The sequence below is a fragment of the Nipponia nippon genome, unplaced genomic scaffold (genome assembly GCF_047370975.1).
Source record: "Nipponia nippon isolate SJK-2023a ecotype South Korea unplaced genomic scaffold, ASM4737097v1 scaffold_2, whole genome shotgun sequence".
Classification (NCBI taxonomy): Eukaryota; Metazoa; Chordata; class Aves; order Pelecaniformes; family Threskiornithidae; genus Nipponia; species Nipponia nippon.
The window spans coordinates 25,622,399-25,644,856 of record NW_028262336.1 but is presented as its reverse complement, the minus strand read 5'-3'; the positions used below and the strand labels follow the sequence as shown (position 1 = coordinate 25,644,856).

Sequence of the window (22,458 nt, the reverse complement as noted above, 5' to 3'; positions counted from 1 at the left end):
GAAAATAATACAAGAAGAGTCAAATAATTTATTCAATACCAACTTCACAGAATCTCATAACAATTCCCCATTTTCCCATTTTGCTATGAGAATACAAATTAATTGTTTAGTTTTTGAACTGTACCTTTTGCTGAAAGTCTCTAGTCTGCAACTCACAAAGTGAAATAACTGGAATGAAGGATAACTATGATACCTGCTTCATAAAAGAACGTATTTGTAGTGTCTACCAAGACACAAATTCAGACTTAAAACAATATGCTATTCCATTTTCTTGTACACTATATTTGATTGTTCCCACACATATTCAAAATTAAATCTGCCATATCATAATGAGAATATGTTACTTTTAAATTCTTAGCATCTGTTCTAAAACTTGCACCCTGAAAGGTGTCTTAGACTATAATAATGTATCAATCTGGAGATTTTGTTATGCCCTTTAGTATGAATTCTGTGCTGCTAATAAACTCTTAAATTTCAGTTGCCCATGTTTCATAAAATATGGTGCATCCTGTATCTCTTTTCTGAATACAAAAGGTATTAATATTTAATTTCAAAGCATAACGGCTACATAACCTTAATCAAACAATATATTTCATATCACTGTGTAAAGTAGGACAGGATTTCACAGAAATTTTACAGGAACTTCACTGAACTTGCATTTTTAGCTAGTATTTTTTTTTTCCTTTATATATATGTATATATATATACGTATAAAATAAATAATTATCAGTGCACCAGTGCACTCATTAAAGAAACAAATACAGTAAATTAATATGTTCCCAAAAGAATAATAATATTTTGCAAAGTTTCAAATCCCTTCACATGTCTATTTATTTAAGAATAGCTATGTTAAAGCTATTAATACAGACTTTATTTATTTCTTAGGTCTTCTGGGTTAGCAAATCTCTCCATTCCTAACATACAGTTACAACTTTGACCATTTCTAATTTTCCTTTCAGATTTATTTTCTATGTCATAACGCATTGCTTGCCTGCCAGAGATTGAAAATGCAACTGTATACTGAAGTCACTTTCAGAACTCCTCAAGAAATTACTCAGCTGATAGTCTGCAACTGTTACTTATCTTTCTGTGTCACAGATCCTATTCCAACTTCTATCTTCCCACTGGAAAGACTTTTTCCATTCAGAGTCTCAATCTCAAACAGGCTCACTCAAGCTATATTGCAAATATACAACGAATATATCTAGAAAATCTCTAGCGAAATAGAACAATGATGAAATATAAAAGAAAGACTTTTTGTTTTCATTTTTTGAAGACCTTTGCTTCATGACTTTGAAGAACAGTTTGAAGAGATGTTTTTCCAATGAATTTTTGTATATTTCAAGTTTATATCTTCTAATTGGCTTCTATAGCATCACACACTTCTCTAAGCAAAAATAATCTCCTTTTCTCCTGGATAAAATTCAAGAGCTTTGCATAAAACAGCCTATCCATAAAGCAGCCTGTCTAAAAGAGATTGTCACAAACTTGTGAACTCCAGGAGGGGTTATAAGAAGGGCTAGAGACTTGTTGGGGATTAGTGAAAAAGAGAACTAGGAAAAAACCAGAAGACTCTGTTGACTTTTAGAAGGTTAAGCTCAAGACTGAGCTGTTGCTCAAATCAATCCTTACATTATCCCACTGAATACTTTTCACCCACAGCAGCGTCCACTAGCCCGAAGATCTGAAGTTATTAAGCTTAGCTTTAAGTAAGTGGGTAATGCCACTGGAATATAATCTCAGATTAAATCCTGTCCAGTTTAAATCACCGACAAGGGTCTTGTCAACTTCAGAAAAGACAAGATTCCTCCACAGAATTCAGTACCACTAACTACAGAAGGACATACTTAAATTATGCAAGTTTAAACATGAATTACCAGGAAAAACTGACCTTCCATTAAGAATGTACTTTTTTTTTTCGTTTAAAACAAATTTAAAAGAGAAAACAAAATATTAGAACTTACATTCAATATCAAGGTACATGCTCTTTTGGTGCCCACCAATTCTACTTGCAGCTTCACAGTCATATCTCCCTGAATCTGACAACTTCACATCTTTAATATGCAGTGACGATTTTCCATGCTGCCCTTTGACTTCTATACGGCCATCTGGGCTCTGTTTACATTGATTCAGGAAAAAGAAAGGTTTTACATATATATATGTATATTTATGTATGTTTTATATATTAAACACCATTGATAAGTATGACTGAAAGCATCTCTTCACCTATAGTGAAGTTATTACTGACAGCTAAGCAACTTCTAAATTTGTCAAATAAATTTAAAAAAATATAGAAGAAGATGTTCTGTTTCTAGGCACTATAATCAAGGGAATAAGTACATGCTTAAAGGAACATTGTCAAGGTAAACCACAAAACGTATCCACTTATGACTGGAATAGTGAACTGCATACTCAAAACCTGTTTATGGTCTCACTCATTTTGTTATGATGCTGCAGTTAATGAAAATGCATACATGTAAAGTCATAGTATCTTAGCTTACAGTTAGCATTATCTCTCTCATCCTTAAAAATGTAACTGTGAAACTGAATAGAAATACCCCCCACCAACAACGATCAAAACACAAATCCAGTCTTAGATTTATTTTCATTATTCACATTTTCTTGTCACAAGCTCATGATTGTTAAAAAACATGATCCATAATGCAACTAGGATTTCTGGATATCATTTCCAGATATCATTTCCATATCATTGCATGGAAAAAGGCAAGGGAGAAAAATGAATGCTGGCTTCTGATTTTCTAGAACATAAATTTTATATTTAGCAACCTCATAAAAATCCTTATCTATAACACCTCCCCATGCCCTCCCCCACAATTATTTGAATTTCAAGAGTATAAACTATTAAGGAAGACTAACTAAAACAAAAAAAATCTACTGCTTGACACTTCAACCTTCATGGAGTAGTATACCTGAGGAAAAAGAAGTTAATTTATATCTGCTTCTGCTCTTTACTTGTTTTGTAGCTTTGGGAAACTTGCTTTACTTCTTTGTTTCACTTTTTTCATTTGAGGAAAAAAAAGATGATAAAAAAATACTGGTATTTACCTACCTTAATTACTGGGGAAGGTGGAAAAGGGAGGGAAAACCAGTAACTACTTCACTGTATCACATTTAAACTTGAAATGTACTTTAATGTCCAATCCAATAAATACATACACTCAAATTTACTGCTTTGTACACTACTCACCAAGTGGCAGCTGACATTTAAGTGACTGAGCTTTTAACTCTGTACAATTGTTTCTTCACTGAATACAGGAAAAATGCACACAATTTAGATCTTAAAATATTTGTCATATAGCAGTCAAATAAAGCATTCTGTATATCATAATTTCTATGGAAAGAAAGTATTCTTATCCCACATCAGAATCCAAGAACACTGAATTTTGTTTTTTGTGAAAACCTCACAGTATAGGTACATAAATTAAAGTTATGGAATTCTAATGCAAGAGCAAACCTGAAACCCTCTGGATTGGTAAAAATTAGTAACTAAGACTGCTTAGTTATCTCTTATGTCATGTCTAATGCTGAAAATTCTGTTTTCATTACACCTTTAAAAAAAGGAAAGAGAAAAGTTATGAAGTTACTAGTAAACATGCTACAGTACTGAACGTCATGTTTTTTGGAGGGATTTCTTGGGATAATTAAAATGCAATTTCTTTAAAACAAAACATTAAATAGTTTTCTAATTTCTGAGATAGATATATGAATTACAAGTACTTTGTATGACATAGTTAATAATAGTATTATTTACCTACAGATTATTTGCTGGTTTTTTAAAACATCAAGTATGTAATACAATAGTAAATCTATATTATTCCTACCTAAAATGTATATACACTTCAGCAATTTTATTTCTGATTTTACCTTGATTACAAATATTTCCCTAAGAAGTCATATCTGAAACTGAGAAGCCATATGCTAAAACAACCTGTGACTATGAATCACAGACACAGTACTAAATACTGTATTAGTGATTCTTTAAGAGCTGCCCTCCTAAAGCCCTAAGATAGCTCTATACAATAGACAGTAGCAATAGAGAACAGGGAAAAATAGAGAACAGAGAAAAATATTCTCTTTGCCCTTCCTTATTGTATGTCACAAACCTACAATGAGGAGCCAAATTTTTTCTTAGTACCTTCTCCTTGCACAATAGAAAGTGGCTTTCTGTGAAATGATATTGACCTATAGCTGTAACGACACATTCACGGAAGTTCTTTCACCATGATTTTCTAAATTAGATCAGAGATTATTCAGCTAGCTCAATTTTCTGTTTCTAGTAATTAGTTATTAGAAGCATATATGAAAAAAAAAGAAAAAAGTTTGAATTAAAAATATATATTCCAAATGGTAATTCTTCACTCTCTGAAAAACAAGCATATACTAGTTGTACCTTCTGGGCAGTATTGTCAACAGGATTCCTGTAAAAAGAGTTAAATTATTTATAATCCTTACTAAAGTCACTGAAGGTGTTTTTACAGAAATATAAAATTTACCAGTACTATTTTGAATTTGATAACAAAGGAAAATTTTATCAGTTCAATACTAATCCCAAATATTATAATTCACCGTATAATTCACTATATATTTCACTATGATTAATTCCATACATTCCAAAGCACAGATATGAGTGCTAATTGATGTTTAAAAAAAAGGGTAATGAAAATAAGCACAAAGATCCTTAAAATTAAAGAGCTTTTATAGTAACTTCTCAATCTTGTTTTTAGTTTATCTAATTATTTTCTAATACTGCTGGAAAAAATTACTTCGATATGTACACATTTGTTCTGTACTCAAAATAACTTTCCTACGTTCTCACGTACGAGAAACAAATATTTTATTCAAATATGGATGACGTAATATATCTTAGGTTTATAGTTAGGGCAAAAAACAACCTAATAAATACTTTTTTGCATGGAGATTTTTGCATGGCCACATTGTCTATACTTACCATCAAATACATGGTAAGAAGCATTTTGAGAAGGATCTACTAGGTTAAGCAAAGTCCACAAAACCAAATAAAACACATAACGATTGTAGGCAAGAAAACTTGGCCCAAATGATCATAAAAATACATATTTACTAATTTCTACTTTTTCAAAGTTGTCTGAAAGTGATTACAATAGTCTCTTTGAAATTGCTTATAAGGTAAAGTAAAATATTTAATAAGATGTTTTCTGCCGCATTGCTCAGAATGCTTTTTGTCCTGTGGCTTCTTCATGAACAGTTTAAGAAGTCCTGTTCCCTGGTTCCATTCTGCAGATGGATGTGTACAATTTCATTATTCTTTCTGCAAACGTGATGCAATACCTGATTAAAAATATACTGTTTGGCTGACATTCCTGAACACAGAAATACATGAAAGAAAACAAGAGTGCAAATACAGACCAAGAAAATTCCATAAATAAATACATACATACACAAATAAAAGAAAATATTTTGAAGCCATTGCCTATGTCTACAGAGGATTCCCAGAATATGCTGGAGATTAACTCGTGCAAATGAAAAATGCTAGATAGTATGATGAATTTTCACAAGGACTTCAAAAATAGCAGTGTGGCTGTATTGTATTGTTCTATGGTATAAGTCAGTTAATGGAGATCTGGGTAAATAAGTCAAGGACATATTATGAGATAAAAAGTACAAGAACAGTGCAGTCATGCTGAAGCACAGCTAGGAACGAACATTAGGAACACAGCAGAGACACAGAAGTTGACTACGGCAAAGAGCAACGAAGAAGCTGGAACAAAAATTTAATATGCAGTGTTAGCCTGAAGCAAAAAATGAAACCACGCTAGTTATATTTTCTCATTCTTGTAAAGGGCGTTATCAAAACCAGAATACACCAACAAAGCAGAAGTCTGCATTCATACTGATTCATAACATGAGTTGTCTTACTTAACTTTGAACAGCAAATACACAATGTCAAACAGGGGCAGCCTTAACCTTGGGGTCTGTGACCACCAGAACCTTATAACCCTTGGTAAAATCCTTCTGAGGCTTATTTCCCTTCTGCACTAAATATGGAGAGCACATGTTAGCACCATGTCTGGCACCGTAACACACCAAAATAGGAAGAGGAAGAGGCAATACACATGGGAACATGAAGTACACTGCACCTGCCCAGTAGTCCTCAGAAATCCCGACCAGGAAAAAAGCATTGGAGCTGCCACTCATGACAAATCAAAATACAGATATAATCTCTATAAATTAGTAACGCCAGTAACTCTCAAGTCTGCCTGAAATAATAATCGACACCTCCTTAATTGGAATATTTTTTTTTCTTTTCAAATGTCATAGTGGGAGAGGTGTAAAATACGTACTATGGTGTTTTCTGCTAGATTGAATAAGTACATGTGCCTTTATTTCTTAGTATTAATAAAGAGTATATAAAATAGACAAAACAAAAACCTAGACAATCAGAACAGTCTTTGTGGTTCAATACTAATGATTTCTGCTCATTCACTGAATTACTCACTATCACCGTGGAGCATGAATGATCAGTGAGGTCTGAAAACACACGTGGTCAACACAGTTCCATACAGCTATACATATTTCTTTAGAAAGATAAATGAGCAAGTATGTTAATAGGCGCTTATACTCTAAGACATCAGAAGAACAATTTTAATAAACAGACCATTGTGTGTCCTGAAAACGGTAAAGACAGACAAGGTCTTCAGAAGTTACCTTTTTACAGCATTTTGGAAATCATAATAGAATCTTAAGAAATCAAAATATTTTTCATCATTAATGTTAATCAGAGAATGTCATAGAATTCATAAATAAAAGTGGGGCTCGGGGGGTTTCGGTGGTGTTTTTTTTCCCCCCCACAACCTCATCACCAGCATAAAGCTAAAACACAAGTGACGGATCTTCAGCAGAGACTTTGATAGGCACAGCTCAGGTACAGCTGACTTTGTTACTTTATCCACATAAAAAACACATTTCCTAAATTAAGAATTTAACATTTCACAGAAAAACACCTTTTGTTTTGAATACTGATAGCAGTCTAGTTCTCTGTCATTGTCAAAGAAAACAAAACTTTTCCATATTGGTCTCCAAGTAAAATTATCCACAATGGCAATTCTGAAGTATCAAAAAGTGTCTTCTAGAAAAAAACAAAACAAAACAAAAAACCCAAAACAAAAACCACACCAAAGGGTGAAAACTTTCTGCGCTTGCAATATTCTTACTCAGAATATGTAGCTTAACCCAAATGAATGCTACAATAATCATACAATGGGAGGTATCTCATCACTTGAGATTAATTCTACAGATTCTGTAAAAGTAAATATGTATTTTTTATTTTGATAAAATCCTTGTCATGCTATATATGTATTCTACTACCTGACTTTTTCTGTCATGCTTTTGCTTCCCAAACCTCTCATATGATTTGTAGCTCCACACGTGAATATTCCCCAAATCCTGACCAGCTGATGCTGACCTAATTGGTTGATGCACAGCTTCAAAACCATGTTCCAGAGCTACCAAGGCAGTACCAGAATGATCATAACAGTGTATTTCAAGGGTTCCACATGCAGAGGAGGTATGCAGTTTTCAGGGTATGATTGCTAGAGAGAATAAGGATGTGATGAGAGTACAACATCCACAAAAAGACAAGAACAACTTCTGGGACAGAATAACTTATTCAGGTGCCATTGAGTGTTCAATTTGCACAATTCCATTGCCATTGTAGTTCAAAAAGTGTAATTTCTCAGAAGGCGAGAATTAGCTGATTATGATGCTTAGAAATTGTCATTCTTTTTCATATGTAGAAAGCTGTACTTGGGGAGACGTGGATGGTGTGATTAGTGGTTGAGTTTGATTTATCAACCATTTCTCCAACTCCCACTGAGGAACTGTAGCACCAAATGAGATGAAGTTGTATGGCTGCCAAAATGTGCATTCTGAGTTTTCTGAAAGCAAGACTGGAAGGTGAGAACAGATGCAGAAATTGGTGACTCGTTTGTAGCTGGGTTTTGATAATATTACTTGGATGGTTAGAGCAGCTGTGACTTTGTGTTGATTATTTTGCCTCCTACAGAGTTTACTGTTTGGCTGATAAAATACTCCTTCATCCCTTGAAGTCCACGTGCAAGACTGCAAGCAAAAAATCCCTACGTTTAAAATCTAGACAAGTTGAAATACCTTTATTTGTTTTTCTTCTAACATTTAAAGCTTATTTGTGATCAAAGTGCCATTACTGTCCATAGTTACACCACTGCAAGTCAGGTTTGCCTGTCACATATTTACCAAATTACGTCTTCTGACGCCTTGTGTACTTTAGTGCTATTTTGGATGTGCATTGCATGTGTTAACAACAGAAAAGATGAAGAAACAGTGGCTTAGAATTGAAAGTGTCGTTTCTTTTGTAAAACACGGTGCAACATACTCAAGAACAGCCATTGTGAGAACATGTAACTTGAGTAAAAACTGCAGGACTTTTTCAAGTTCCTCCAAAGGAGCTGCTGCAGACGTACATGGTAGAAGATCCTCACATGGGGGAAGGGGAAGGGGAATGAGGGGGAAAAAAAAAAAAGATCCTGTTTTAATTTTATGCCTAGCTTTTCCTTCTTCAGATCAAATTGTCAAAAACTGCCAACTCATTATGTTGTCTTGGTCATATTCTGAGCACGCCTCACTGAATTTTCAAGGAGAAAAAAAATACTGATTAACAGAATCATCTTTGGAATTTCATGAATAACAATTTTTTTAGGAAGCTTTCTGATTTTGGGTTTTGTTGATATCCACGAGAGGAAAACTTCAAATCACATACTTCAGGCTGACGTTTCTTATATGCGAGATTTAAGCAGATCATAATTGCTCATGAAACTGTTCCTTGAAGCAGCATGAAAGATAAGAACTTCTGCAACCTGACATGCTGATACTAAATGATGATAAAATTCCAGAAGTCTATTAAATGTAAGTGACCAGCAATTCCTAGTCTGAAAATCTACCTTTGATGATGAGAAAGGGCTGTTAGTCACAACAGCCATCATCGTGTAGAAGCTGATGGAAGCTCCCTTCTGGATTATGGATGGTATATTCACAATATTTCCCATTCTCTTCAGGTAAAAGTATTCTATCCATGCACCTGTTGGAAACAGCAGAAAATTCCAGAGTATTGCTACGTGCATATGCCTTTATGTCCAGTGAATCAGAATAATGCTACAGCAGTGTCTTGGACTTCAGTGATTTTTACAGGAGACCTTGTGATTCTTTTAGAACTGCAGCTCATTAAATATATATGTCAGCATGCTGCAAATTCTTGAATTTGTTAGGAATTTGTTTTTCCACAAGGAATAAATTATTGAAGAACCTATTGTTTGTAGATCTAAAGTGTAATACCAGGGAAGTCACAAAAAACTAATCTTGAAGAAAAAACTATCGTTGTTTTGATTTTCTGTTCATCTGAAGGCGTATCGGTTACTTTTAAAAAATTCAGATTGGAAATAGTAGCAGGTTCTATGCAGGTTGTTAACAGCATGTACAGTCTCAGGAAAATGTATTCTTGAAAGCTTCATATAACTTTTTTAAATTATGAACTGATATTTGATTGGTTCATGCCGGCATTTCTTTCAAACTTATGTTGTTACGTAATAAGATGACATGGGATATCCAATACACCAAAACCACGTACTAAGACATGAGACAGAAAACTGAACTTCTTTGATTGGTTTTTACTCACAGAAGGGTATAAAAGAAAAATAATAAAGAGAGAAAATATGATGATCAGCAATACAAGATTACTTCTGCTGAAGATGCAAATCACAAGGAAGAAATGGTTGATGGTTATTAATGGCAAAAATATTAGCATCACATGAAAAAAGCTTGTAGAGGAAAACAAGCATTAGTGTTGGCCATAAAAAAATAACAATTGTAACCACAAACAAGTGTTTATAATGGAAATATTACAACTGTAATAATTACATATGTACTTCGAAATTAGAAATTCTGATTCATTCATAAATACTGTATTTAATGGTTTTATTCCTAAGAATTTGCTGATCTGAATCTACTCCAACATTGCTATGATACCATTAACATGGGTGACTCAGATGGAGTCAGACCAGCAAAATTCTCAGGAATAAGACCATTAAGTACAGCGTTCTTATTCAGTATAGACCTCACATAAAACAACCACTAAAAATAATGTTTTTACTATACAGTTACGTCTTACTTTAGACAATCAAATCTTATTGTAAATTGATTCTTTGGATAAATGAGAATGAAACACAGATGATTATACCTCAACTTTGTAAATCTTGAAAATGGTTGTGAAGCATTTGTAACTTCAGTGCAATTTGGAGTCACAAGGTCTTCCTGCAAAGGATGAGTAAGGGAAGACTCTAGCATAAACACAGGGCTCTAAACATGTATCAATATAGGATCCAGGACTGCTCAGACTTAAAATATTAACTGTGATTTGCCAGAATTTATTCTTCAGTGATTACTCAATCTCTGTGCATCTAAACAAGAATAATCACTATTAAATATATACAGCATCAGTAGCAACAAGTATGGTTATTCTGACTAGCAACTTCAACTTGTTTCTGTTTCTGTTTGGGTCAGTTAAAATCTGAAGTACACATTACTTCAGCTGTAGGTGAAGTATGGTGAAACTATAGTTATGGTGACTAGTATGGTCAGTAGTATGGTGAAACTATACCACTGTACTACACTGAACTGTCCACACAGAATGAGTTACAAAACTATGAAAGAACAAGGAAACATCAAGCACTAGGATTCCAGCTTTCCTTCAGGCAGGGTTTGTAGTCCAGTAAGTATGATTCTCCTATTACTAGTAAAGGCTCTGCACTGTTCCAGCAATGCAAGGTCTTGGGACTTGCCAGGGGTTGTCTTGGTCTGAGGTGACTTCAGTTTGCTTTATGATTGCAAGTCCCTAGTCATCAGGTAACTACTCAAATTTGTTTCCACTTAGCTCTGTGCTAAGTACCACGTATGGCAAAGGTCTAACTAACAAACATTAGCTGTTTGTCTTAATCGGGACTAGAGGAGGCAGTTCTGTAACTAACATGTGAAAACAGTAAAAAAAAAAACAAACAAACAAAAAAAACCCAAACAAACAAAAAAAACCCCCAACCTGCAGCTGGAAACCCATGAAGACAGAGCATGTAAGCTGACTGCAGTACAAAATGAACAAAAATAACTTCAAGTTGACCCAAGACAGGGAAGGAAGCATGACTTTGGTTAGGTTTCTTTTCAAGGCATTGGGGTGGGAGGTTAAGTCATTTGCATTTCCCCTGGAGGAGAATTTAGGATGCTGATGAATTGTCAACTCTTCTCTCCCCCCCGCCTTTTTTTTTTTAATGGAAAATAAGCACTCTCAACCACAGGTCTCAGGGGAATACTGGATGGGTGACTATAAAAATGAAAAGAAAACTAGGGAGCTTTTGTGTAACAATTTTAACTGTAATGTTAGGGCTTTTTCCCTGTATTACTCAGATAACTTGGATTGAAGTGTTCATATCATTGTAACTGGACTAAGACTAATTGTTTGTTTTATTTTGTTTAAACTGATAAAACATTACTTGGACTGATAACAAGTTCTTGGATAAATATGGGTTGTATGTCCCTCTTGCTCACAAAACTCTTCTGCAAGAATATAAAATAACCCTTAAAATAACAACTACTCCAAGAATCTCAAACTGAGCTTAACGCATTTGTATAAACATTAATTTCATTGTCACAGAATTCAGATTCAAACATGACACAGTTTAGCTTTAGTTGCAGGAATAACTGATGTGGGGAAGGTATGCAGAACAGCCCATACAAAGCAGCACAACTTGTGCTTTCTTTGGGGGGGGGGGAAGGGATCACGATTTAAGTTTCTCTTACTGGTTTGTTCAGTAGTTGTATGCAGCTTGGGATCCTTTCCAGTTTTCTGTAAAGGTGATGTATATTTTATTAAAATGACTATGGCTAGACAGCAGATAGGAAGTCTGTCTGGAAACTGGGATGAGGTGGAGCCCTGCAGGGGGATATATAAGCAACAAGGCTTCCTTAGGGGAAGGAAAGGCACAGAAAGCCAGAAATGCACAACTTGAGTCATGAGGAGCAGGGGAATTGTCTGCAGGAGGACAAAGATCCAGATCTTACAGTGCAAAAAGTCTTTGCTCACAAACCCAGATAATTCTGTAGGGCTTTTTGCAACTGAAGAAACAACAGGAAATTATTACAGTAGCAAGCAAAACGGAGAAAATGAGCTAACCTGAACATATCTGAAAGGGCATAGAAATATTTGTTTTCAAGTTATTTTATTTAATTGGTATCACCCAATAGAGTTTCTCTATTTACATTTCTAAATTTATTTATATGTACAGATATAAATAAAAGACTATGCTGAACATATCAGTCAAATTGGGTAGAAACTATTATGGAAAAATGTGCTGCTACTAGAGTTTGAAACAAGTTGGAAAGCAGAGATTGCAACATGGCAACACAAAAAAAACATGTCATTCTGCCAGAGAAAGTATCACTGAGAAACAAAACCCTAGAACCAATCTATAACTTATTTTCGGTTGGCTTACAGCATTTCCTACTCAGCTGCACAAGTCAGAAAACTTAAGGAGTATATGTTATTAAATTAAATTATCAGAAGTTATGCATAGTACATTGCTGAAGAAACAGATCTGTAACAACACATAAACTGAAGAGACCATGTGGATAAATTAATCACAGCTAAAAAATTCGTCCCAGCTCTAGGATTCGCAGATATGCAGGCAAATTGTGAGGGCAGAGGGAGGCCTGGAGGAAGGTAATAAGTTTCTGGATAACGAAGGAGAGGAAAAAGAGGAGTGAGGAAAAAAGTGTGAGAAACAGCACTACAAACAGCAAGGTGGGAGAATGAGGTGGGGGGGAGGTGCTCCAGGCACTGGAACAGAGATTCCCCTGCAGCCCATGAAGACCATGGTGAAGCTAGTTGTCCCCCTGCAGCCCATGGAGGTCCATAGCGGAGTGGATGTCCACCTGCAGCCTGTGGACATGTCCCACCCTGCAGCAGGTGGACATGTCCTGAAGAAAGCTGCAGCCTGTAGAGAGCCCACTCAGAAGCAGGCTCCTGGGAGAACCTGTGGCCCATGGGGGACCCACGCTGGAGCAGTCTGTTCCTGAAGGACTGTACCCTGTGGAAAAGACATATGCTGGAGCAGTTCTTGAAGAACTGCAGCCTGTGGGAAGGATGCATGTTAGAGCAGAGGAGATTGTGGGCAGCAAATGGCCTCTTGGTGGGCTGCTGGTAGAGATGAGGGTTTTCTTTCTCTTTTGTATAGCTACTACCTCCCAATGCCTTATCCAAGGAACAAACTTACCAATAAAATTGCCAAAAAATACGTTTGCTGAGGATATCTCATTAGAAACGCCCTCCATGTTGTTTAATATTTTGGCATTTGCTACAAGGTGAATAATGCATGTGTAATGTTCTATGACCACACAATTTCATTTTAACAAATATGATGATAAAGGTAATAAAGACAAAAGGACTACTCTGTTTATATAAATTCATACATTTTCATACAGAATTTGTAAATATTTTTAACATAATTAGGGCATATCTGCTAAATATGATGACCTGTGAGTTCAGGAATTCTTAAAGAATATCTTTAAATCTTAAAGTTCTTAGAGGTCTTAATTTTAAATGCCTACAGTATTGCTTTTGCATGAGATAGTCATACTTTTGTCACAATAGAGATTACTATAGTTTTGGTATTACTGAAATCACTTTGAATCTGTGATAAGGAAGCACTGCTAACTGTGGTCTAAATAACATCACGTGTTCCATACTGTAAATATTATGTTTGTCTAATCAGTATACATTCTAATTATTTTTTTTCTCCTACATTAAAAGCTCTAAAGGAAGCCACTGTAGTTTCTGATGAGATTCTGTACTTATTTTCACATTTTCTAAATTAAAACAGAAAATATATATTGATCAACAGACCATAACTCCAAATGGTGCTTCTGAAATGTGCTGGTAAAATGGTATTTGTTCAGTTTGGAATGCTAAATATTCACAAAATTGTATTCTTAATGCAAATTTCTATATTAAATATCCACTTCTGCATACTATTTTAAGAGGAGGAACATTTATAGAGTACTATGTTAATTCAATCAATTTTTATCAAGTAACATAACCCTGAGGGCTTTAACATTATGTATCAGCTACCTGTAAGATATATTAAAGCATGTTAGATGATGAGCTTCCAGTAAGGTAAAGATTACCACATACTATAAAGTCATTGACTGTTTGGCATAAACGTCACAACTTGATTTGTACAAGCAGAAATTTATAGAAAGACAAAAAACATCTTATTGTTGATACCATTATTTATGTTATTGCAACATTTAGAAATTTTAATAACACAGGTTGAGTCCATGCATAGATAGGAGCTATTTTGACCATGAATCAGAGCTCAGACCTATGGTTCAGTTATGCCATCCTAAAAAATAGTTTGCTGAATTTTAGAAGCTGTCAGTAAGGGATGGTGCAAACAGTGTTCACTTTTGCCAATGGAGAGATAAGACTCTTGCATTACGCTTTAAGTTAAGTTGCATAGCCTCCTATCACGAATGATGGACATACACTGGTCCATCAGCATTGTCATGTTAAACTGCCATAACCTGACTGTGTTTGAAATCCAAGAACTGGTATTAATAGGAAGATAGTGCATGAGTAGATGCACACAGGGAGATGATACAGTGAAAATGCGATAGGAAGATGTGGGGTTTTTTAACAGCATGGTAAGGACATTAATAAATTATTAAGAACTAATTATTACACAGAGTGTAGATAATTCGTTAAACAAAACAAACAACAGATTGAAAAGTAGAATCCAGGCTACTTGCTTTCTTCCTGGTTTTAGCAAAAGTCTAAATACTTATTTTCTCCTAATATGCAAGGGTATTCAAACTGCCTTTCGGGTCAGGAAAACTCCTGACAGGTTTTAACAGTATAAAATACATTTTGCCAGCATTCCACTGCTGATTGTGCCATTGACTGTGCTCATCTCCTATGAGTTTCCATGGTACCTAGAAAATGTAACATTTCTGAAGTCTCTGGAGAATGTCCTATAGTACATCAGTGAACACTAACAAATTACTCCAGTCTACAAAGTGTGGCTATATCGCTTAATGTATCATCAGATTCAGGATCTCTATTTCATCAGACAAATAACAGCTATTTGAAAGTTATTAAACTGTTAGCAGATAATACAACTGATACTTAGGCAGAAGCTCATGAAATGATCTTTTGTGTAGTGGAAGGAATGAAGGAAGGAATTCAAGTCCAAGCTGCACTGGTGTCATAGGAAATGTTGGTCCATAAAAAGTTCATTGATAATTTCAGTCTTCATTAGTGTAACAGACAGAATATCATCACTGATGACTAAATGGAAAAAGCTAATATTGGAAGGGAAAGAAATGCCATTTCCAAGCTTGTATGGCTTTATTTAAGCCAGTAAATGCAGCACCACAACCCACAGAAAGTACCCAAAAATATGTACTTGTTGCATAGGCAGTACATAAGCAAATGAACTACATGGGAGACAGTTAAGTTTGAAATATAAAATATGTAGAAATAGGATTATCCATTTACAGAATGGATAAATACTTTGTACTTAATTTAAGTTTAGGTATCATGTTAAATAATTGATTAAACTAGTGATGTTCCTAAATAAACATCCTTCTTTCCCTAGGTCGTTTAAGCTTTTAATACAGAAGAGGTATTAAATTTCACATTTTCTTGGCTTTTTGTCATCTTTAAAGAATCACCAACTTTGTCTCTGCTTACTTAATTCTGTCCCAGTGGAAAGTGACCTTCGTTTTACTGAAAGGAAAAATTTTCAGAAATTAGAGAATTCTGAGCTAGAGTAATACTAATACAGTCATCCACACAACATAAATACATATATGGGTGTGTGTATGCAAAGCCATTTGCATTTACTCTGGGTAACAGAGCATTAAACTTCTCTCTTAAAAGCAGAACAAATCTGAAGAGCCCTCTGGCCATGTGGTTGAGATTTTGTATTGAGCTGCTAATAACCGTAGCTGCTTCTTCCCCAATGCAGGCTATGGTACATCAAAATTATTTCTGGCTTCGGTTTTGGCTTCCTTTACATATCACCGCAGATATTGTTACGTAAAGTGTATGGAACTCAGATGAGTGATTGGGCTACTTAAGGACTTTGAAATATCCACATTGGCTTGCAGCTTTCCTACCGTAATGCTTCCTCAGCTCACTCAGGAAAGCTGCTCTTTATTTCTAACTGCATACAATCTTTACTCCTCCAAAATCAACCTTCCTACTAAAATACTGTCACCTCCCAAAACTGTATGCTCTACTTTTAGCTCCTTCTAGTTAACTGAAGAGTTTGTCCCAACTCCATATTAGTGTAGCTGAACATTCCATAGAGAAGATGAAGGAGCCCCAAAACATATGCAGATTTCTATGGATCAGATGACTGGTGAGAGTATACTATTCAGTGCTCATATGTGCTCCATGTTTTGCATATGCCACAGGGCATAAATCTTTATATTCTCAACAGCACTAATTACCTAACATTTAAGGCAACTCTCCTGCTTTCTACTTACTCTCAAGTCCATTTATTTGCCTTCTCCTTCCAGTCACAATATTCTTCCTCTTCTGTATCATAACCTTAACATGTGAAGCCCACCATGATTATTTTAGGGTTAAAAACAAACTAAAAAAATCTTTGATACCTGATTGAATTGTTTGCAGAGTGTCTCAATTGCATGATCAAATGCAATTGCAGCTGGCTACGTAAACTGTTCTGGCCTGCAGGCCTGTGCTGATATTACAACAGCAAAAAATTCTATGATATTGTAAGTAGAAACTGTTCACACAACATGTAGGTGAAACAGGTTATAACAATTTTCTTCAATAAGGCAAGGAGACTTGCCCCTTACATTTTTCCAACTATTGAAAGCAGAAAAGTTCCTGAGATTAATTTACAAAGAAAGACTGGGATTTTCACAGCTCAGAAAAAGAAAGAAATGTCCTGGAATAAATTAAAATACCCTAGACACATCTATGTTTCCTCTTTTTGGGTGATTCATCTCAAATAAAGAGCTGATCCTTGATGAGCAAGAATGTAGCAGAGCTCTCATTACTATCTCAAAAGAAAGGCAACACAATTTGCTGACACTGTAACACTTTCTTTTTGTTCAGTGACAATAGCACATACAGGGAGGGAGTAAAAAAAATTTCAGATTCTTTTTATTAACATTTGTAATAGCTGAAGTTAACAGTCTTGGGGGAAAAAGCAGAGTTGACCTTTTAAAGAAAAAGACAAAACAAACACCAAATACTTTACCATTGCCTACTGAAAACTATGAAAAACTCTACAAGCTCCAAAGAGTTATGATTTGCATGCCAATATAAAGTTAATTCGAACTTGGAACAGAATTTAATTATTGGTCTGAGCTCTGCAATATTTAGAAAACAATGTCATAGGAAATTTCATGGGTACACCCAGATTATTATTGCAACGGTAGGGAGATGGAAGGAAGCAGAACTCAAGCTATCTCTGTAGTCTTCACTATAAAGTTAAAAATTCGAAATTTTTTTACTTATGGATACAAGAAGAACAGTGTAAAGTATTTCAAAGACATTTGGTGAGTCCGCATCAAACATATATGAAACACAGTATCATTTAATATATCTTAAATCCAACACCCAAGCTGCAAATTCTCTCTCTCTCTCTTTTTTTTTTTTTTTTAAAGCAGTTACTGGTTAACAAAATTACTCAAAACTGAGTATCAATACTGGCCTGTGACCTCTCTGCACTGATGACTTCTTTCATTCATTTTACATGTTTAGATTATAAATTCTTCAGGGTAAAGACTGTCTCTTTGGACACATACCACGTACAGTGGAGCTACGATCTCATATCAAGCCCCATCTGTTATTGTAGTTTGTGTTTCAAAACAGAGCTTGAAATGGTAATTACAAACAACATTGGTCAGCTTTCATATTTCTGCTAGAATCAGGTAATAGAAAAGTAGAGCATGAAACTCTGCCCTCGCAATTCTGCGGTATGCACTGTAATCAATGACATTTTTGTATCAGATAGTAAGGATATGATGTCCTTCAGGGATGTGTGTAGATATGTGTGTGCGTGTCCAAAATCCATTTTATAAGTGATTACAGCAAATCAAATCCAATCACTATCCTTCCTTCTGTTCCACAAAAAGCAACTCTTCTCCTGACTTCCCTTTTTACTGGGAAAAGGGCCAGGCCTGCTGGATGCACAGAGGTCTGTAGGAACACGCCATTTCAAATCACAGCTGAAAGGGGCATCGCCAGGTTGGCACATTAGTGAAAGGACGTGCAATGCTGGGGAGTCAGGGACTAGAAGCGCCGAGGCAGAGTACACGCGCCAAGCAGAGACGTTTGGCTTGCACTGCAACAGCAGATGAAGCTCTGTCTTGGACTAAAGCTCCATTTCCATTTTCAAATCTTTAAGGGCAAGCCAAACACTTTCTGTCATGCATAATCATTCATTTACTCAGGCTTACCCACTCTCATATATTTATGGGTTATAAAGCCATAAAAGGATTACAGAGGTCATCTAATGCGACCTCCTGGAAAACTTTCCATTTAAACTTTCAAGAGAAGTCAGAGGAAGGGTAAAGACCCCTTTATTTCAAATTCTCAATGAAAGAGGGACCACACACTTTGTGGTAGATTCTTCCAAAGGCTAACTGATAAAAGGAGAAAGGAAATGGCTTCTTTGCTTCAGGTTTGAACTCACTTGGCTTCAGCTTTCAAATACACACTTCTGATGTATTGAAAATCCTTTATCAAAGCTGTATTTTCCTAAGAGATAATTACAGACTTCTCACTCATTAACATTATCCTCCTTAAGCATAGTAGGGTTATTTCTTTGATCTATGACTTTGGTGCATATTTTCCATTCTTTTGGACATAATTTCAAAACTCAGAAAAACCTATGTCCTGGTTAAAAGATCTATCATTTGAAAGAAAACATTTTGAATATATGCAAGCTAAGAATGATCTCATATGGAGCTTTCTTCCTTATCCATACAAGATATGTTTGCATTTTAGCAAAACAAGAATAACATGACTGAGGAGCTGCATACTACAAGTAATAAAAGTATAATAAAAACTACGAACAACATTTTCTGTGATTTTTAATCATCATCGTGTTAATATTACAGTTAGAGCAGTTCTTCCATCTTCTGTGGAAGAAATTCATCCCCTAAAGACATTCTTAATTCACTAAAACATTGGATGAAGTGTAGTCTATACCAAAAAAGTGTTTTAAAACTGGTAAAAAATTCAAAAGATGAATTCTCTGAATGTAGATGATAATTTTTGTATTTGTGCAAATATATCTGGTGATTGAACATTACTTCAAAAGTTATCACATATAAGTAATAATTTCCATTTAAGACTATGTTACAATGCCCTTCATTTTCTTCAGTTCACATTTTCCTCTTTCTGTGTGCAAAACATTGCTGTATTATTCAACAATTATTCAATAATTTAACCACTGCCAGTTTTGTTCCCTATTCAGCTAATTTGGTGGGAAAGCACAAGCCAAGGCCTTGGCACCCTAGAGCTGGAGGACCACAGGGCAAATGCAGCAGCATATTTTATAGCTCAAGAACATATACAGAATTTCAGAACATTTATTCAACATTCAGCAAAAACTCTCCCATGAGCAATACACATGGAGTTCTTTCATTGGCAAGAACAAAACGAAACCATATAACTGCATTTATTCTCATTCTTTTTATGTTCCACATACAGTATGTCAGCACACTAGTAGAAACTGAATATAGCTTTTAGTTTGGTTGTCAGTATTACTCAGTTGAACCACAGTTCAAAAAATGCTGCAGTAACATGTCTAGATAGTTTAACCATCTGTAGTTTGAATTAAGAATGTAATACTGTCCTATATAAGCACAGGATAAATTTCAGGTTTCAACTGCACCGATATTTTTTAGCTTGTTTCTGCAATTTGCTTTCATTTTCAATTTCTGATATAAAAAAGTTACTTTAGGAACATTCCAAACATGAGTGAAAGGCTATATTTGTAAGCTTCAAACCAAGTATAGTCTTTATGGGTCAGAAAGATGACCTTTGACTTGAAATATTTAAGTAGGAGACAAACTGCTTTGTTTGAATGCAAAACTATTAGAAAAAATATGATATAAATACTGTTATGTTGCTCCAAAATCGAAATCACAGAGCAGGAAAATGGTAGACAGAACCTCACACAAACTGCCTCAATTCCAGGAAAGGTCAAGGCAGAGACTAGACCAGACCAGACATTCTCCTTCAGAACACAAATAATGGAAGTACATAATTCCTTAATATATAGCAATTCCCTATAAACTAAGTGGCTTACAATGTATCTAATTCCCTCATTGGCATGATTGCTGTATAGGTTTGTCAATTGTTTTTTTTTTTAAGCAAGAGCTATGAATATGCAAGCATCTGCAAGAAGACTGTCTATTTCACTATTTGATTATCTGGAGTAAAAAATCTGAATTAGCCAGCCCGAAAGATGGTATCTTATACTTTAACCAGCGCAGAGAAATTCTATAGTTTATGTAAAGAAATTAAGAAGAAAATGCTTGTTTAAATACTAAAAGAAAATTATTTTTAAAAAGGAAAAAGAAGAGCAGCTCTGTAGAAACAGCTTGTTATCTGCATGGTTAGGAATAGCACTACACTTTTCCCTTTTGCTTTCACCATGCCATCTAATTACAGTTCTTGTTCCCATGGTAAATGACTTTCTTCATTGTCATACTGTAATCTTTCTCTACTCAACTTACTTTTGTAATAAAACATGAAAATGAGAAAACAAAACGGGAAAATGAGCTCAATTTGTAGTTATAGATTATTTGTTCTGTGTGAGGAAAAATATAAGAATAAAATAGGAAAAAAAAACAGAAGTGGGAAATAAAGAACTCCAAAGTATTCAGAATTTTTATTTCAGTTTTCTATAAGCTCTACTGCAGTTTGAGAGACACTGGATAGAGTCCAACTATAGTCATAAAGGGCTATAGGCAGCCATTATGATCAAGACAAAACTGAAACCCTTAGTAGGGATTATGTATGAAAATTTAGGCCTGATGAGGTGAATTACCTTTCAGCACTTTAATTCCCTTTTCCCTTGATTTTTCTTTTAATATAAAATTTAGAATCACCACATCTCTCTTATTACCTTGGAAAGTAGCAATTCCGTCCAATTCCAGAGGAATCTAGAATTAATCTCCCTCTAAACTAATTTTCTGCTTATGAAAAGAAGATTAACCAGACAATACATATTTAGTTATTTTAGACATTAAAGGCTGATTTACCTTGTCACCTTCAGAGAAAGTTATTCCATCAATGGCCCTTTTCCAAGTAATCTCTGGGATAGGTTCTCCTTCTGCTTCACAGATGAGGGTGGCTTTCCCATTCTCAAACGTGGTTTCATTTTTAAGTTGTATTATTTGAGGCTGTACTGTTAAAAATATAAATTACATTACTCATCCTGCACAAAGAATGTCATGTCAAAAATCTATCTTTTAAACAACTTTTTTTTTTTTTCCCCAAAGCACATTCATGTTTGTTTACTTAAGATTAACTAAAGGTTTAACATTACCATCTATAAGAACAATCAACTTTTCTGACTTCAAGTTGCACAACAACCATTTTTGTATGTCTGATGACCTGGAGCCCTGGCTCAGCATGGCTGACACCTCCAGGGCTTCCTGCTCTGTTGCTGGATAGAGTTGGATGTGTCCTGACTGATGAGGCCCCTGCCCTGGTGGCTGTGTTCATGTGCTTTACTCCTGGCTCACTGTCCCTTAGGGTCCAGCTAGTGCTCGCTGCTCTCTTAGAGAATGAAGGAGGAATGAAGCAAAGATTCATTGTTTCCATGATCCTCCTCCACCTGGGCAGGAATAACTGCATGCACCAGTGCAGGCTGGGGGCCAACTGGCTGGAAAGCAACTCTGCAGAGAAAACCCAGGGGGTCCTGGTGAACAAGAAGCTGACCATGAGCCAGCAATGTTCCCTTGAGCAGAGAAGGATCTGGGGAATCTTAGCCATGTGTACAAATACCTGATAGAAGTGAGCACAGACAGAGCCAGAATCTTCTCAGTGGTACTCAGTGACAGGACAAGAGGCAACAGACACAAATTGAAACAGGAAATTCCATTTAAGAGGAGGAAAAAACCTTTTTGACTGAGAGGGTGACTAAACACCAGAACAAGCTGCCCAGGAGACTGTGGAGTATCCATCCTTAAAGATATTCAACACCTGACTAGACATGGTCCTGAGATACCTGCTCTGAGCAGGGGTTTGGTCTAGATGGTCTTCAGAGGTGCGTTCCTGCCTCAGGTATTCTTTGATTCTACGATAATCTGTGGTTTTCTTCAAAT

At 35.4% G+C, this 22,458-nt stretch overlaps 1 protein-coding gene across 1 annotated transcript in view; it reads right to left on the bottom strand.

Annotated features, from left to right (window-relative positions):
- NCAM2 (neural cell adhesion molecule 2) overlaps window positions 1-22,458 on the bottom strand; it is a 323,164-nt gene that overhangs the window by 95,817 nt on the left and 204,889 nt on the right. The window contains exons 8-9 of the mRNA XM_087758033.1: window positions 21,391-21,536; window positions 1,965-2,115 (exon numbers count right to left, since the gene is read on the bottom strand). Coding sequence (XP_087614159.1) covers window positions 1,965-2,115; window positions 21,391-21,536 — 297 coding nt within the window. The remainder of the gene's footprint in view (window positions 1-1,964; window positions 2,116-21,390; window positions 21,537-22,458) is intronic.